The sequence below is a fragment of the Myotis yumanensis genome, unplaced genomic scaffold (assembly GCF_028538775.1).
Source record: "Myotis yumanensis isolate MYYU_CA2020_CCGP unplaced genomic scaffold, mMyoYum1.0.hap1 SCAF_14, whole genome shotgun sequence".
NCBI lineage: Eukaryota > Metazoa > Chordata > Mammalia > Chiroptera > Vespertilionidae > Myotis > Myotis yumanensis.
This window is the reverse complement of record NW_027223765.1, coordinates 40,299,631-40,316,918: the sequence shown is the minus strand read 5'-3', so window position 1 is coordinate 40,316,918 and position 17,288 is coordinate 40,299,631. Positions and strand designations below refer to the sequence as shown.

The 17,288-nt window shown below is 40.3% G+C and overlaps 1 protein-coding gene across 5 annotated transcripts in view; it reads left to right on the top strand.

The window, feature by feature from the left end:
* The window catches only part of SFMBT1 (Scm like with four mbt domains 1), a 102,966-nt gene that overhangs the window by 71,468 nt on the left and 14,210 nt on the right, over positions 1–17,288 (top strand). For 3 of the 5 annotated variants that reach the window (XM_070390758.1, XM_070390760.1, XM_070390757.1), the window contains exons 9-15: positions 962–1,112; positions 3,395–3,477; positions 8,840–8,966; positions 9,985–10,098; positions 12,319–12,361; positions 13,814–13,884; positions 16,548–16,687. In XM_070390758.1, coding sequence (XP_070246859.1) covers positions 962–1,112; positions 3,395–3,477; positions 8,840–8,966; positions 9,985–10,098; positions 12,319–12,361; positions 13,814–13,884; positions 16,548–16,687 — 729 coding nt within the window. The remainder of the gene's footprint in view (positions 1–961; positions 1,113–3,394; positions 3,478–8,839; positions 8,967–9,984; positions 10,099–12,318; positions 12,362–13,813; positions 13,885–16,547; positions 16,688–17,288) is intronic. The other 2 variants (XM_070390762.1, XM_070390759.1) reach the window with 1 other exon arrangement.

Genomic DNA, 17,288 nt, shown 5'->3' with positions numbered 1-17,288 from the left:
AGCCTAAACTAAATTTTGTTTGGAACCATAATACTTAGATTTGAATCCAGGTTCTGCTAGTTCCTGCTTGCTCCTGGCTATGTAACACGGGGCAAGTTATTTAACCTTTTTTTATTTTTTGAGTTTTATTTATTTATTTATTTTTTACTTCTCATCTGAGGATATTTTTTCCATTAATTTTTAGAGAGGGGGCAAGGGAAGCAAGGGAGGAAGGGAGGGAGGGAGGGAGAGAGGGAAAGAGGGAGGGGGTGAGAGAGAGAGAGAGAGAGAAAGAGAAACATCAATGTGAGAGAGACACATCAATTGGTTGCCTGCTGCATGCTTCCTGACTGGGGCCAGGGAACAAACCTGCGACCCAGATATGTGCCTTTGACCAGGAATCGAACCCTCGACCCTTTGGTGTGCCAGCTAATGCTCTAACTACTGAGACACATGGCTTAACCTGTTTTTAAACTTAGGTTCTTTATCTGAAAAATGGAGTTGATAATAGTGCCTACCTCGTTAGATTGTTAGGAAGATTAAATCTGATTAATTAAAGCATTCAATTAAAATAGTGTCTGACACAGAAAACATTTATTGAGTGTGTAAGTAGTAGTTAAGAACTTTTTTTTTTAAATCACATCCAAGCACATGTTTTCATTGATTTTTAGAGAGAGAGAGAAACATCAAACTGTTGCCTTCTGTATGCACCCGACCAGGATTGAGCCTGCAACCTGGGTGTGTGCCCTGACCGAGAATTGAGCATGCAACCTTTTTAGTGTATGGGACAATGCTCCAACCAACCGAGCCACCTGGCCAGGGCATAGCTATAAACTTTTGTCACATGTTCAGTTGTGCCAAGGAAATGACGTGTGTGTGTGTGTGTGTGTGTGTGTGTGTGTACATGTGTGCACGCACATACATGCGTGCATGGGCACATACACATAAAACTATTCATTTATTTTATCAATTGTATGTACAGGTTTTTGACGAGAAGTACTTTCTGGTGGAAATGGATGATTTGCGACCAGAGAATCATGCAAGGCGATCCTTTGTGTGTCATGTTGACAGTCCTGGTATTTTCCCTGTGCAGTGGAGTCTGAAGAATGGTTTACACATCACACCCCCTCCTGGTATTCATTCATTCTGTTCTGAATTGGTTATCAGGAACTTTCCTTTGAAATGAGATTTATCAGATACTTTACCTGGATCTCTTGTCCCTTTCTCTCTTCATGCCCCAGCCTCTCCTTAACATTTCGGAGCCCAGGACAAGTATAAGTGAAGGCCTAGGATCCATATATTTACATACTTAAAAGTCATAAATTGTTAAGCTCTAAATGAAGTCTGTTCTGTCCTGTCTTGACAAATGCATCTTCATGACAACCTGGGGTTCCATGTGGGTTCCTTAGTTCCTTCCATCTTGTTTCTGTTGGGAGGTCACAGAAGGGTGGGGATAGTTTGTGCAGTGGATGTTGAGAGCTGATTTATGAGAAGAGATGTGAGAGCCAGAGCTCGGAGGCATATTATTGGTGATTTTTAGGTATCTGGGCCTTATCTTAGAGGCAGACTGTTCAGATCCAGAGAGAGGTTTATGGTCAAGAGTAGGACATAGAGGGGTAGTAGATAGGAAAGTAGCAGCTCATGTTCTGGTGTTTGCAGCTTTACAAAATATAATCTTTGACCCTTTAATCAAAACTTATAAATATGACTTCGTTGAGCTTGAATGAAATTTTTAATATTTTTTAACTTGGAATATCTGGAAGTGTCAGACATTTTTCTGACTTTTCTATCAGCAAACGAGATTTGTTGGCAGACTCTGCATCCTTTTTTATAGGCTTCTAGTGAAGGCCAGCTAAATGCTGACTGCTGGAGCATGGGGCTGGGCGTGCCCTGTGTGCGAGCAGGAGTCATAAGCTCAGAGCTTTTGCCTTCCATTCAGTTTTCTTTCATCCAGCAAACATGGAATGTTTGCTATGAACCAGACATTGGGCTTGACACTAGGGGGTACAACACATTTCCTTCAAGGAGCAAGAGGGAGAACAGTAACAGAGCCTCCCAGGTCCTCCTTCGTCAGTGGACAGAATGGGAGAGCCTTCCTGGTGGGATGGGGTGAGGGGCACATCTGCAAGAGCAAGTTCTTGTTTTTCAGAAAGGCTCTGTGCATCCCAAGTTCTTTATCCTGCCTGCTGACTTTCGTGAAAAGGAGAACCCATGATTAAAGCTATTGGGCTTTCAGCACTGTTATAGACAACTCAACTGTCTTTGTAAATAGAAGGAAAGTAGAGGAATATCTCATTGAAAATGGCAGATAATTTACTGTGAGGAATTGAGGTGGAGGCAGAGGTAGAACATGATACCAATCTCAGTTGGGCAGAAGCGATTGCAGGGGCTGTTTGGCTGTAGGATTGGCATAGTCTTGAGTAGCTTGCTTTGTACCTGTGAGCTCTGCAGAGCCTAGAGGCCTCAGACACAGCAGGCGCAGCCCAGCTCCTTGCACACAGATGCAGAGACTTCTACCCAGAACCTGGTAGATTTAAGTGGAGAGGCAAGTTCAACTTTTTTTCTAAAATGAATTCATGATTCAGGTTATAAGAGCATTGAAATTCTGTAGGGCATGAATCATAGTCAAGAACATCATATTTGTAGGAGCTAAGATATGTTTAAGGAAACAGCTTTATGAAAGAAAAAAGTCTTAGCTGATTACATAGTACTGCTGTCTCCTTTAGAGCCTAAGTCATAATAGGATTGATGATAAGATTGGATTTATTGGTACAAATCAAATCCAGTTATAACTGTCTTAAATTTTTTTGTAAATTGCCAATAATTAATCATATAAAATATTGCTCAAAATAAATGCCTCATTTGAAATTAAAAATTTATCCAAAGAATTATATTGTCATGTAGTTTGACCACATTTGCTCTGTTTTATAAAATAAACAAGCAATGCTTTGGATTTATAAAGTGTTTTTACCTCCGTCTCTAGAATGATTAGAGTCCCCAAATTAGCAAAATTAGAAGTTGTGAGTGCACATTTGGCAGAGCAATAAAGCCAGGCATGCTTTTGTGATGTGAATCATTGTTTTTGTTTGTTTATTTGTTTGTTTGTAATTATTATTTAAAGTATTATATATGTCTCCTTTCTCCCCCATCGACCCTTCCCCAGCCACGCCCACCCCCCTCGTGTCCATGTCCATTGGTTATGCTGTATGCATGCATTCAAGTCCTTTGGTTGAACTCTTACCTCCCCAGGCCCTCCCCTGCCTTTCCTCTGAGGTTTGACAGTCTGTTCAATGCTTCTCTGTCTTTGTATCTATTTTTGTTCATCAGTTTATGTTGTTCATTATATTTCACAAATGAGAGAGATCATGTGATATTTATCTTCTCCGACTGGCATTGTTCTCCTGTCTCTACCTAGGCTACCCTGGCCAGGACTTTGATTGGGCCGACTACCTCAAACAGTGTGGTGCTGAAGCTGCTCCCCAGAGGTGCTTCCCTGAGGTGAGAACCCGGACCGACCTCTCCACCCCTCGCCACTGCTTCCTGTGCTTTTTGTGATGAGTGCTCTGAAGTCAACCCTCCCACTCAACCCAAATAAGCATCTTGTTGATTGTAATCAAATGGTCCAAGGAAAAATCCATTCACTGCAGAAGCTAATTTGTTAATTATTTAAAGTTTATCAGTTTTATTAACTGAAATATGAATTTAAAATTGTAGTTCGTAATGATTTTTGATGGTTCAATAATATGAAAAAAAATTAAGTGGAAAAATTTGTTAAACTTATTTAAAACTACTCTATCAAAATAATTATATTTTTAACATAATAATAAATAATTTATTTATCAAAATAAAACCATGCACATGGCTTACAAACCCAAACAGCAGTAAAAAGCTTAGAACATAAAACAACAGTTCTCAGCCTAACCGGTTTGGCTCAGTGGGTAGAGCGTCGGCCTGCGGACTGAAGGGTCCCAGGTTCGATTCCGGTCAAGGGCATGTACCTTGGTTGCAGGCACATCCCCAGTAGGGGGTGTGCAGGAGGCAGCTGATCAATGTTTCTAACTCTCTATCCCTTCCCCTTCCTCTCTGTAAAAAAATCAAATATATTTTTTTAAAAATAAGAAAACAAAACACAAAACAGCAACAGTTCTCTGTCCTGTCCCTTTCCACTCTCCCTTCGGACAGCAGTCACTTCTACTCTTCCTACAGTTGTTCTGGTAGTTACCCTTCTCATTTCCAAAATAACATGCTGTTCTTTGAATCATTCATTTCAGATATGTCTGTTGGTTCTATATTATGGTAAATGAACACTTAGCTATTTTATATTCCCTTTCTCCTCTGTCTTACCCCCACCTCTTCTTTCTATTAGAGTTATATTATAATTTTTGGTTAACTCTGAATTAAGTATATTATCACATGCATGCTGATATTATTCATAGCTTAGTACTGCAATATTTTATGATTGGTTCCTTTTTTAATTGCCTTGTTTTTCATAGCTTAATTTTCTTTGTTTTATGGCTAGTTTTTCCCACACCTTCCAGTAGCCTGCCATAACTATTTCCACAAAGGCAATCACATTAGGAAATCTGTCATTCCCCCACTTTATGAAACAATTTATTTGAGAGATGGGAAAGATGAATAATATATGCAGATGTTCCCTTATCTGACTCTGTCAGACAGATAATTAGTGGGTTAATTGAAAGTCAGATAAATCAGGGAGTCATTTTTTTTTGATGAATCAGTCTTTTAATCTAAGATGTATAAATATGCATTCATTTGTTTATCTTTTGGTAAGGCTTTTCCTTTGAGTATAGATGGTCAACAAGTGTTCCCTCGAGTTTTTTCTTGCATGAACTACACCTAACATAAACTCTGATTTTCAGTAAAATGACAACTTTGTTACTTTGAAACAATTTGAATGTAGTATGCAACCAGACACTTCTGCGGATGTCTAAAGTTCCCCCATTAGCATATGTTGCTTTGGCTCCACCCACCTGGTAAATGGGCCCTGAGTGAGATGGTGATTGTACAGAACACAAGCACATGGCCTCCGTGCCTGGGTCATAGTTCATGTTTGGAGCCAAATACTCACACAGCGCCCTGTACCATTGTCCAGAGTCTCCTCGGTCCAGCTAGACCTGGGTATTTTCTTCCTAGTTAAGGGGTTTTGTTGCTGCTGCTGCTGCTGTTGCTTTAGGGTAGAGGGGTTCAAATATAATATGTTCTCTAGCTGTGTTTTCTTTTTCTCATGTACATGGCCATCTGACACCCCGATATAGGAAATCTGTCTTATCTAATATTTTTCTTAGAGATATCCCTCCTAGCAACCTCTGTTCTCTCTCCCTGGATGGGTTGCTCTCTAGGCTTGCAGTACAGTTTTAATCCTGGAAACTGCCCTTCAGTGCCACCCAAGGAATTGACTCTCTCCTTTCTGTTTTGTGTAGCTTGTGGCCTCCTCTTTCTTGGTTTATTCCCTGGTTTTGATGGAGCCTGTCTCTCAGTAGCTTCCTGAAATGTGATGTAAGGGAGGTAAATTTTTGTAGGCTTTGCATGTTTGAAAATGTCTTCATTCTACTGATTTGATTGATTGTTTGGCTCAATGTGGAATTTTGAGTCAGAAGTTACTTAAGAGTTTTGAAAATATTACTTAGTTGCTTTTTACCTTCCAGTGTTGCTCTACCTTTGAGGCAAGTTGAAAGCCATTCTTTTTCTTGATCTTTCATAGATGACCGACCTGCCTTTTACTTCCTCCTTGAAGGTTATAGAATCTCTCACCACGTTTCACAGTGACAAACTATGGCAGCCGTGGGCAAACTACAGCCCGCGGGCCGAATCTGGCCCGTTTGAAATGAATAAAACTAAAAAAAAAAAAGACCGTACCCTTTTATGTAATGATGTTTACTTTGAATTTCTATTAGTTCACACAAACACTCCATCCATGCCTTTGTTCCGGCCCTCCGGTCCAGTTTAAGAACCCATTGTGGCCCTCGAGCTATGGTGTGGCCTGTCGTCATTCACATGCTGGCTTTTCAGTGAGCACCTTCTCTCTGGACATTTCGTGCCTCTCTGTGGGGAGGTTCTCTTGAATTTCTTCTTTGATTTCCTTCTATTTCTCTGTTTTCTTTTTCTAAGATTTTTGAATTTGTATGTTGGGGTTCTGGATGAAACCTCTGCTTTTCTTGATTTCCATTTCTTAGTCTTTTTGCTTTGCTTGCTGGAAGATTTCTTAAACTTTATCTTTCAACCCTTCTTTTTATTATTAATTAATTTTGAGAGAGAGAGAGAGAAACATTGATTTGATGTGCCCTGGCCAGAGATCAAACCCAAAAACTTGGTGTTATCGGGTCGATGCTCTAACCAACTGAGTGACCTGGTCAGGGGTTCCATACCTTTTTTGAGTTTTCAATTTTTAATATCATAGTTTTGATATCCAGAACTATTTCTGTTCTGAGTATTTTGGTTTTAATAGACATATTATTCTTGTTTTAAGGATGCAATAGTTTTTCTTTTTTTAATTTATTGATTTCAAAGAGGGAGGGAGAGAGAGAGAGAGAAACATCAGTGATAAGAGAGAATCATTGATTGGCTGCCTGTGGCATGCCCCCTACTGGGGATCGAGCCTGCAACCCAGGCATGTGCCCTGACCTGGAATCGAACTGTGATCTTCTTGTTCATAGTTCAGTGCTCAACCACGGAGCCACATGGGCCGGGCACAATAGTTTTTCTTGTCAGAGGATGTTAATTATCCCTTCGTTTTGGGAAGTTTTCTTCTCACTTAATCTGTTTTTTCCAAATTGCTTGCTTTGTCTGTCTTAGTCTCTAGCTTTCATATGTTGAGATGTCTTGTTATTCTTGGTTGGTTGCTTATATTTAAGAATGGGAGACTAAAAGAAAAAGCTGATTGAAGCTCTGAGTGTGTTGATGGGGCTTGTCAACCCTGAACTTCCATATAGGGTGGATCTGGCTGGTCTTTGTTGGGGACACCTAGTCCATATTTTTATGTGTTTCTTCTTGGGCTTATCACAGTGATGGCGAACTTATGACACGCGTGTCAGAGGTGACACGCGAGCTCATTTTTTTGGTTGATTTTTCTTTGTTAAATGGCATTTAAATATATAAAAAAATATCAAAAATATAAGTCTTTGATTTACTATGGTTGCAAATATCAAAAAATTTCTATATGTGACACGGCACCAGAGTTAAGTTAGGGTTTTTCAAAATGCTGACACGCCGAGCTCAAAAGGTTCGCCATCACTGGGTTATCATAAGAAGTCTCTTCTAGTCCCTTGCCTGGAGAGTAGAGGCAAGGGCTGGGTCTCACATTCCATATGCAAACCATGTTTTGGACACTGCATGCATTCCTTCACCAGTTCTCATGTCCTCTTGCCAGGGGTCTTGTGTGTTACCCTCTCTGGAGGGTAACTTTCATCTTATGTAGGGGAGGGGAAGAGACAGTTGGCCTGAGCTGTGGAGTGGAGGAGCTGAGGGCACGACCTAAAGTTCAACAACAAATCTTTTTGTTTTAACTATTTCTCTTCCAACTCTAATTGCTCCCTACTTGCTGCTGCCAATTCTTAGCTTTCTTCACTGTCAGCTTAGATTTACTTGTCTTTAATCTGCTGAGTTAGTTCTAGACAAGTGGTTCCCAAACTTATTTGGCCTACCGCCCCCTTTCCAGAAAAAATATTACTCAGCGCCCCCTGGAAATTAATTTTTTTTAAATTTTAATAGCAATTAAACAGAAAGATATATGTATTAATGTTTCTACCTTTTTCGTAAAATATAGTAAAGGTGTAAATTAGAAACATTGAAGTTTGAAATTATGAAACTATTTATTGAACTCAGAATAGAAAGGTAATACAAAAAAAGTTAAAACAAATGCACCTGTGGCCATCACCGCCCCCCCCCCCCCCCATCGCTGCAGCACCCACCAGGGGGCGGTAGCGCCCACTTTGGGAATCACTGTTCTAGACCCTATTCTGAATTGTAGCTTATAGAATGTTGTCTCCTTTCCTGTTTATCCTAGCAGGTTTATGTCTTTAAAAAAAACACAATAAAACCACTTTGATGTTAGTGAGTTGTCAAAAGAAAGAGAAAACAATCAAATACAGTTAAGTTCTTTACTTTGACCCAGAAGCTGCAAAATTTTAAAACATACATTTGAGATGACCCTTTCCCTTTATTCATAAGCATTGTTCATCCCAACTGCCTTTATGACACACAGAGTGGAAGGAACCAGACAGTTTATTGTATGTTGGGGCCCTTTATGGGAGGATCAGCGAACCAGTAGCGGTGAGAAGCCATTTGATTCGGGCACAGAGCTTAGGTATTTTATTTTATGGAAGCATCATACTGACCCAGGAGATAGGTGTTCTCAATTTCATCTGACATAAGAGGAAACTGAGTCAAAAGAAGTTATGTAACTTGAGCAAGGTCACAAAGGTAGCAGCCATGCAGGTATATCTGACTTCAGAGACTGCCTGCAACACCAAAAGGAAAGACATTTTCCCGTTACTTCATGAAGAAACAAAACAAAGCAAAAGACACTTACAGCCTTAAAGTATTACTCTAGGACAGTGGTTCTCAACCTTCTGGCCCTTTAAATACAGTTCCTCATGTTGTGACCCAACCATAAAATTATTTTCGTTGCTACTTCATAACTGTAATGTTGCTACTGTTATGAATCAGAATGTAAATATCTGACATGCAGGATGGTCTTAGGTGACCCCTGTGAAAGGGTCGTTCGACCGCCAAAGGGGCCGCGACCCACAGGTTGAGAACCGCTGCTCTAGGATTAACTGTCAGTGGTCGCTCAGCTTAGCTCATGAGTTAATATTTAGTATGTTTTGGACTTATCTTCCAGTCGATTTCTGAGCACGAATTTAAGGAGCACATGAAGCTCGAGGCGGTGAACCCCCTTCTTCCCGAGGAGGTGTGCGTGGCCACCGTCAGCGCCGTGCGTGGTTCCTACCTGTGGCTCCAGCTGGAGGGTGAGTGCCAGGGCCCCGAGAAGCCTTCTGGGGCCGCTCTTCTCCCCCTTTTCTGTTCACCCCTGTGACGCTGTTTGTTAAATTTAATCGATTAGCTGAAGAGGACTCTTGTTCAGAGACTTCTAATTTATAATGTGAGATCCTAATGTGAGAACAGGATTCTTTTCTTGTTCTTGACTTTCACATTTTAGGAAATGAATGTAAATAAAAAGCCTTTACTACAGAGTCTCATGTTTTCTTGAAGGGAAAAGAATAAATCAAATAGCATATATTTTGACTTGACCAAAATATATGGGCACAGGCATTAACAACTAACTCATTCAAGAGATAATATTTTGGTTGTCCCCATCCATTAGAACCAAAAAATATGTAAAATAAAAGAGATATATTATACTAAAAGTAATAGTCAACAGTTGGACAGGTTTGTAGACAGAAGCACAGGGCACGTACTCAGCTCTGCAGTTACTGTGTGTGGCCTGGGTTTCGTTTTTATTCGGCTGCCAAATAGACTCAGTACTTTCTGTTTCCAGTTTGTAGAATTGGCATTTGATACAGATATCAAGGACAGTATTGAATATAAACTTTATTTTTTAACCCCAGCTGAGCAACTTACCTACGCCACTTCCTGATTCGAATTCACTGATCTACCTTTGGCTTGTCCCCTTGTGCCACAACTGATGTTGAATATAATTGTCACTTTTGCCATTTTCCAATGATCTCATGGAGTTGACTGATATTTGTCAACCGTCTGAATGATACTGCTGGTAGTTTCAGTTGCTTATTTGCTATTCTCTAAGGGTCACCTATATATTCACCACCCATTTAGGTCTTTATATAGCTATGCACGAGGTTAACTTTTTTCCTTAATGTTTGTCACATGTGAAAAAGTATGACTTCTGTCAAAGGGATTTGTTTATGAGTCTTTGTTCTGTATACACAGTAGAACATTGATTGTCTAGAAAGTGGTTTATGAAAAAGGGTATTCAGTGGCCTAAACATTTTTTTTTAATCTAAGCAGGTTCTAAGAAGCCTATACCTGAATGTATAGTGAGTGTGGACTCCATGGATATATTTCCTTTGGGCTGGTGTGAAACCAATGGCCATCCCCTCAGCACTCCTCGTCGAGCACGAGGTACCTGCCTTTTTCTGGGCCAGAGGGTTGGTTGTTAAATAAAACCAATCAAAGGGTTGGTTGTGTGGCTGCTACCAATTAGGATGAATCTGACATTTCAGAGAAAAACAAAACGACATTCTGGTTATCTGTTCATGTATCAGAAGTTGTTTATTGTAACAAACGTTTATCATCTTACTGTTTCTGTGGGTCAGGAATCTGGGCACAACTTAGCGGGGCCTCCGGGCCCGTCTCTCACGGCTGCAGTCACCGCAGGCCCGACGCGGGGAGGACCTGCTCCCAAGTTGACACAGAGGAGTGTTGGCAACTCATTTCCTCGTGGACTGTTGGACCGAGGACCTCCGTTTCTTGCTGGCTGTTGGTGGGAGGTTTTCCTCAGTTTCTTGCCAGGTGGCCCTCTTTCTGGGGGAGCTCACAGCGTGGCCGTAGGGTTCAATCAGCCAACAAGTGAGAGAGCAAGAGAGGTTGAGCAAGATGGAAGCCGGAGTATTTCTGTGACCTGATGCTAAAGTGACCCACTCCCCACCCCCTTTTAAAAGAGCTTTATTGAGATACCATTTATATAACATAAAATTTGCTCTTTTAAAGTATAGCAGGTCCTCAAATAACGTGGTTTGTTCAACATCATTTCATTACAACATTGATGAGCTGCCATAGGAACTTAACTCTTGTTTATATCAGTTAGTCTATGGTAAAATTGGTTTTGCCAGATGTCATTTTGCTTGAAGTCATAGAATCTATTGAAGATGTTAAGTGAGGACTTAACTGTATACAGTTCAGTGGTTTTTAGTATATTCACAGAGTTTTGCCACTGTCACCACAGTCAATCTGAGAACATTTCATCGTCTCAAAAGAAAACCACACACCTCAGCAATCACCTCTTTGCCTCCTGCCCTGCAGCCCTAGCCCACACTAATCTAACTCCCATCTCTATAGATTTGCCTGTTCTGGACAGTTCCTGTGAATGAAATCGTACACTATATGGTCTTTTGTGACTGCTTCTTTTAGTATGTTTTCAGAGTTTATTCATGTTTTAGTATGTATCAATCCTTCATTTGTTTATATTTCTGAATAATATCCAATATCCCATTGTTGTACCACATTTTGTTTACCCATGCATCAGTTGATAGACATTTGGATTGTTTTCATTCTTTAAGCGATTATGAATAGTTAACATTTTTCACAGATTTTTATGTGGACTTAGGTTTCCATTTCACTTGAGTGTAGCACTCTGTGTGTAACACTGACAGACTGTTTTCCAACGCAGCTGCACCATTTATGTTTACAGCAACGTGTGAGGGTTCCACTCTTCATATTCTCCAAACACGTATTTTCTTCGGATTTCTTGTTTGCTATTTATAATAGCCATCCTGGTAGCTGTGCGATGGCATCCTAACTGTGGTCTCGATTTGCCTTTCCCTAATGACTAGTTATGTGGAGCATTTTCTCATGTGCTTATTGGTCATTAGTGTATCTTCTTTGGAGAAATGTCTGTTCAAATCATTTGTCCATTTTTAATTTTTTTATTGTTGAGTTGTAGGATTTTGTTACATATTCTAGATATTCTTTATCAGAAATATTACTTGCAAATATTTTCTCCCATTCTGTGGGTTGCCTTTACTTCTCTTGATAGTGTCCTTTGGTGCACAAAACTTTTTAATTTTGATGTAGTGCAACTTATTTTTTCTTTTGCTGCCTGTGCTTCTGTTGTCATAACCAAGAAATCACTGCCAAATCAATGACATGAATATTCCCCTCTATGTTTTCTTCTAAGAGTGTTATAGTTTTACCTCTGAAGTTTAGGTCTTTGATCCATGTGGAGTTACTTTTTGTATGTGGTGTAAGGTAAAGGTCCAACTTCATTAATGTGGATATTCGGTTTTCCCAGCACCACTGGTTGAAAAGACTACTTTCCATACAGTGTGTGTTGGCACCCATGTCAAAACTAGTTTTTATTTTGAATATCTACTCCTGCTTAAAAAATATTCATGGGAGTTGATTGACCCAGGGAGCCTTGAAAATATTATTTTTGGTCTTTGTTTAAAGACCCAGAAACTGTGCTTTAGTCTAGATATTCAGACATATCAGCACTTATTTATAGTACTTGCTAGTTATATATACATACAGGGTTCAAATATGCTAATGTTATGTTAATACATATATAAGTTTTCCTCTGTCTTTTATTTTTTTCTTGACATACACATTATTTTCTTCTTACAGTACAGAAACAAAGGAAAATTGCAGTGGTTCAGCCTGAAAAACAGTAAGTAACATAATAGTATGTTTGAACAGTTGATATTAGAAAGTTAGAATAGAAAAAGAAACAATTAAGAGTATATCTCCTCACATGTTAATTTCTCATATGGAAGCATAATCCTTTAATTTAGCTTTTGATAATTTACATACTTCTCCTTACAGTTTATACATTTCCTAAAATGGCATTATATACAGAAGGGTAAAATCCACTCTCAAGATGTTCCCCAAATTGAGTTTTCTTTGGCTTTGAGAGCTGGGAGGCATTTGAATAAGAGAGAGAATAGAGTCTCCATGCTGGGATTTATTAAAGAAGATAAAAAATTGTAAAGTAGGACATGATTCGTGCCAGTGAAACAGTGGATCCTGAAGGCAGCCGAAGGGAGAGGCGTATGGAAGGAGTGTCTGTGTGTCCCGTCAGGAGACACAGCTTTAGAGAAGCGGCTGGTTAGTGTTGCCTTAAAGATACAAAGGTTTCTGCGTGTACGCGTGTGTTTTTAAATATTGGGTTTTCAGTTTTGTATTAGTTTGCTCAGGCCTCCCTAACAAAATGCCACAGACTGGGTGGCTTGGACAACACGTTTACTTCTCACAGTTCTGCAGGGGGCAGTCCGAGATCAGTTTGGTTCCTGGTCAGGGCTCCCTTCCTCGCTGGCAGACTTATCACGGTGTCTTCACATGGAAAGGATGGGAGGGAAGGAGAGCCTTCTCTCTCCTCTTTTTACAAGGCCACCAATCCTGTTGGGTTAGAGCCTGACCCTTTTTACCTCCTAAAAGCCTTGTCTCCACATACAGTCACATTGAGGATTAGGTCTTTGACATGGATTTTAAAGGGACACGATTCTGGTTACAACAAATTCTATATAATTTATATCTGCTTTTGTGGCTATGCGAGTAATAATACTGACCTTAGAAGTAGGAGGCCACAGAATTCTAATCTAGGTAGTGATAGCAGTGACAAAAACCTGGCCTTGGATTTTTCCTTGACTTAGTTGTCAAGACTGATCCAAAGTTTTAGCCAGGAAGTATTCTAAGAAGATAAATTCGTCTTTTTCAGTGATTGCTGCAAATACAATAATTCTCTTTTTAAATAATATAATTTGTCTTTAATTTTTAAACTGATGGAAGAAGAAAACAGACTCTATATTAAAAATGTTTCTGTTCTTTAACAATTAAAAACAACAAATAGTCTACTTGCGTTTTTAGAATCCCAGAAGGAATTCTGTAACTGTTGCTAATGTGAATGGGAGTTTGTTTGAACGTGCAGTATCCTCTGTCTATAGACTGTTGGCTCCCTGGGCTGTGTACAGTTGCCATTTAAAAAAAAGAAAGATCAAGGAAGCACCTTCTATTACAGACTTCGCTGTCTGCCACCTTTGCTTTCTCCTTAGATTTGATGGAAACTAACCCTCACACTTTACTGACTTTACGGATTATCTTACTGTTTTGTTGTGTTTTCTTGACTCAGAATGCCATCCTCGAGGACTGTCCATGAGGGCCTGAAGAGTCGGGAGCTGAACTCCACAGACTCGGGTAGGATTGAGTGCATGCAGCCGTAGGGAAGGAGGACCTGTAGTTTCTTTAATGGACGGTATCTAAAAATAAACAATACATTTGATTTACACAATGTAGCTTCAGAGGGGTCTCTGAATTGTGATGTTTGTCTCAAGATGTCCTTATTAACAATGATCTTTGGGCTGACATCTTTGTTCATTTACAATGTCTACAGAATGAAGACATTAATATCTCCCACATGACCACAGTCAAGTTTGGGTTTTGTGATAGGTCAGGTCACCTTGGGAAAGGAGTCTTAAGACTGATCACTTACTGGGTGTCAAGGGCTCCGGAGGTCAATATTATTATCCCCGAGTTTAGATAAAGAAACAGGCTTTCCAGGCAGTGCTCTTTCATATATTCATATATATATATATATATATATATATACATATATATACATATATATATATATATATATATGTATATATATATTTATTTCACAGTTAAAAAAATAAAGCACTGGAAAAACAGGTTGTCCCAGAGGCGATTCCTGATAAATGAGACAAGGCTCTTTTTGGAGGCCAACAATCTCTCCCCGGAACTGCTCTTGCCTCCCCCTGTGCTGGTTGTGTTATGCTTAGCATCTTGGCTGTGTGTCTTCTAGCACAGGTTGGGCACCTGGATGGTAGTTAGTAAATGCCTAGAAAAGAAAAGAAACAAAAGCTTAGATCATTCAGTTTATGAGTCAGAAATGAAACTCAGATCTTTCTCAAGTTCAAAACCTGCATTTTTTTGGTCTCTTCTACCCACTGCCTTTTCATTATATCATTTATACATGGAGGATCAGGGCTGCGTAACTCATTTTTGATGTATTACTATGCCTACAGAAACTACAGAATTAAGACCTTAATATCTCCCACATGACCACAGTCAAATTTGGGGTTTGTGATAGGTCAGGTCACCTTGGAAAAGGAGTCTGAGACGGATACTTATATGAAGGAGTTTCATTGGGGAGTACTTTTGGGAACAACTCCTTGGAGGGATACAGGAAGCAGGACTGGGCAGAGGGAGAAGTTGAACCACATTCAGAGTAACAGAATTCCAGTCCCACGGGGATCCTTGGCGCTGCTATAGCCACTCAGACTCTGCTGCTCCCTCTCCGCCTCACAAAGGGTGGGGTCTTGGGCAGGGGGGCTCTCCTAGTGAGGGAGGCCTAGGCTGAGTGAGGGTAATCCCAGGATAGACTTACAGCCCAGAGCTATAAACTGTCAACATCCCCAGCGGCAGGGAGCGTAAATGCCTTAATCTCGAAAGGGGGATCTGGGTGGTAGAGTTCAGATGCAGAAGTGGACACCGACATGCTGACCCGTGTGCCAAGACCATTCTTAGGAGCGTTATGCACTGTCGACAGTGGGCAGTGCACACACAGCTCCTTTCCTCACGTTGGCTAACTGCGTCCATCAGAAGAGCTTCTTGCTGTTTGATATAAAACGAAGGTGTTTTAGTGTCTTTGAATTTTTTACGTTCAGTTGCTGGGTTGCCAACCACTATGAGGGGATTTTTAAAAATACTATATTGCAGTATAGTATTCATATATAAAAATGGTTGAACCTTGAAACCTCTCTCAACCAGTACTTTGTTGTTGAAATGTCAACTGTTCATGCCTGGAAATTTTTTTTCCCCTAAGAAAAAAAAGTACTTCCTAGTAGGAAAAGAAAAAAAAGAATAGATCCAGAGACAAATGGCAGGGTTCGGGGGTGAAAGGGTGGTTAGAGAGCAACCAAAGGACTTGCATGCATGCATATTAGCATATCCAATGGACACAGATGCTGGGGCGGTGGGGGCTTGCCCGGGGTGGGAATAGCTGGGGGAGGGAGGTCAATCAGGGAAAAAGGAGACATATGTAAAACTTCAGACAATAATTTAAAAAATAACTTATTACAAGAAAAAAAATGACAGTAATATTGTAATAACTATGCATGTTGTCATTTGGATACTAGACTTATCAAAGTGATTGCTTTGTATGTTATATAAATGCCTAATCACTATGTTGTACACCTGAAACTAATATTATATTGTATGTCAACTGTAATTGAAAAGTAAAATAAAAATGAAATACTTAAAAAAAATAATAAAAATGGTTGAAGAGAGGGGTCTCTAGGCCCAGTTATACCCCACAGTACTTAAAGAATTAGAGATGTGACCACAGTGTACTTCCAGCCCTCTGAGAAATCCCAGAAATGGGAGGATACTCACATCATAAAGGCTGCCATTATAGTAGTTTGGTGCTTTTAAGGGAATGAACTGAGGTTCTGGATAGTATTCACCATCACCCCCTGGAAATATTCCAGAGTCCATTATTGAATAGGTGGTTGTCAGGAATCATCACGGGTTCTGGAAGAAATCTTCCACTTCCTTGATTGATAGAAGGATAAGGCTCTAGAACAGTGTCACTAACCCAGGAGTTAATCTGCACGTAATTTAGGACGTTGTCTGATTTTAGCAGTGATAAGCTCTATAACAGGGTTGTTGTATTTTAAGGGCACTCTCAGATAACATGTTAAACATCAAGATAATGTAATTTCTAATATTATATAATGGTGTAGATGCTTGTTTGTCCCGCAGTAACCCAACTTTGAAAATAGGGGTTGGGAAATGACTGTTCTGAATATTTGTTTTTTTTTCTTTTCATTTCCCAGTTATGATTAATGGAAAATATTGCTGTCCAAAGATATACTTCAACCACCGTTGCTTCTCAGGGCCATATCTTAATAAAGGAAGAATCGCTGAGCTGCCTCAGTGTGTGGGGCCTGGAAACTGTGTTCTGGTCCTCAGAGAGGTAAGGCTCTGGCCGAGATCAAAAGAACTTGGAAACTTCACCGCAGTTTCATAAACGCATTCACGCAAAGATCTCTGCATGCCATGGAAGTGACAACCTTAGGTTTTGTCATAAGTGATTAACTTTTCTCGTGTTGGACAGTGAACTGGGCATGAAATTATTTCTGCCCACAGGACCTTCACCTATGAAGCGGTTCTTCACATAGCAGGCTCACCTCTGTCAGTGTAAAAGGTCTCTGTCAGAGACCACCTGGGAACTGGGCAAGAGTCGGTGTGAGAATAGTCAGTCTGTCACCGAGAGGCTGTGGTGTGGCATTAATCCGGGACCGTGATACAGCTGCGTGCCTGCTGGACTTGCAGAGCTTCCTGCCAGGATGCCACAGTGCCAGTACCAGATGTGAGGAGCATCAAGCTGTTCAGCCCACGGAAGGGCAAGGCAGGCTGGGGAGGCTGGCACTCGGTCCAACTCCTCCACCCACGAAGGCTCGGCTGTCTGCAAAGTGTCCCAAAGAAACACAGTTTTCTGAGTATTGTGACTGGGAATGGATTCGGAAGCACACACTAGAGTAATTTTAAATCATGGTTCCATTTCTTTCTGACCG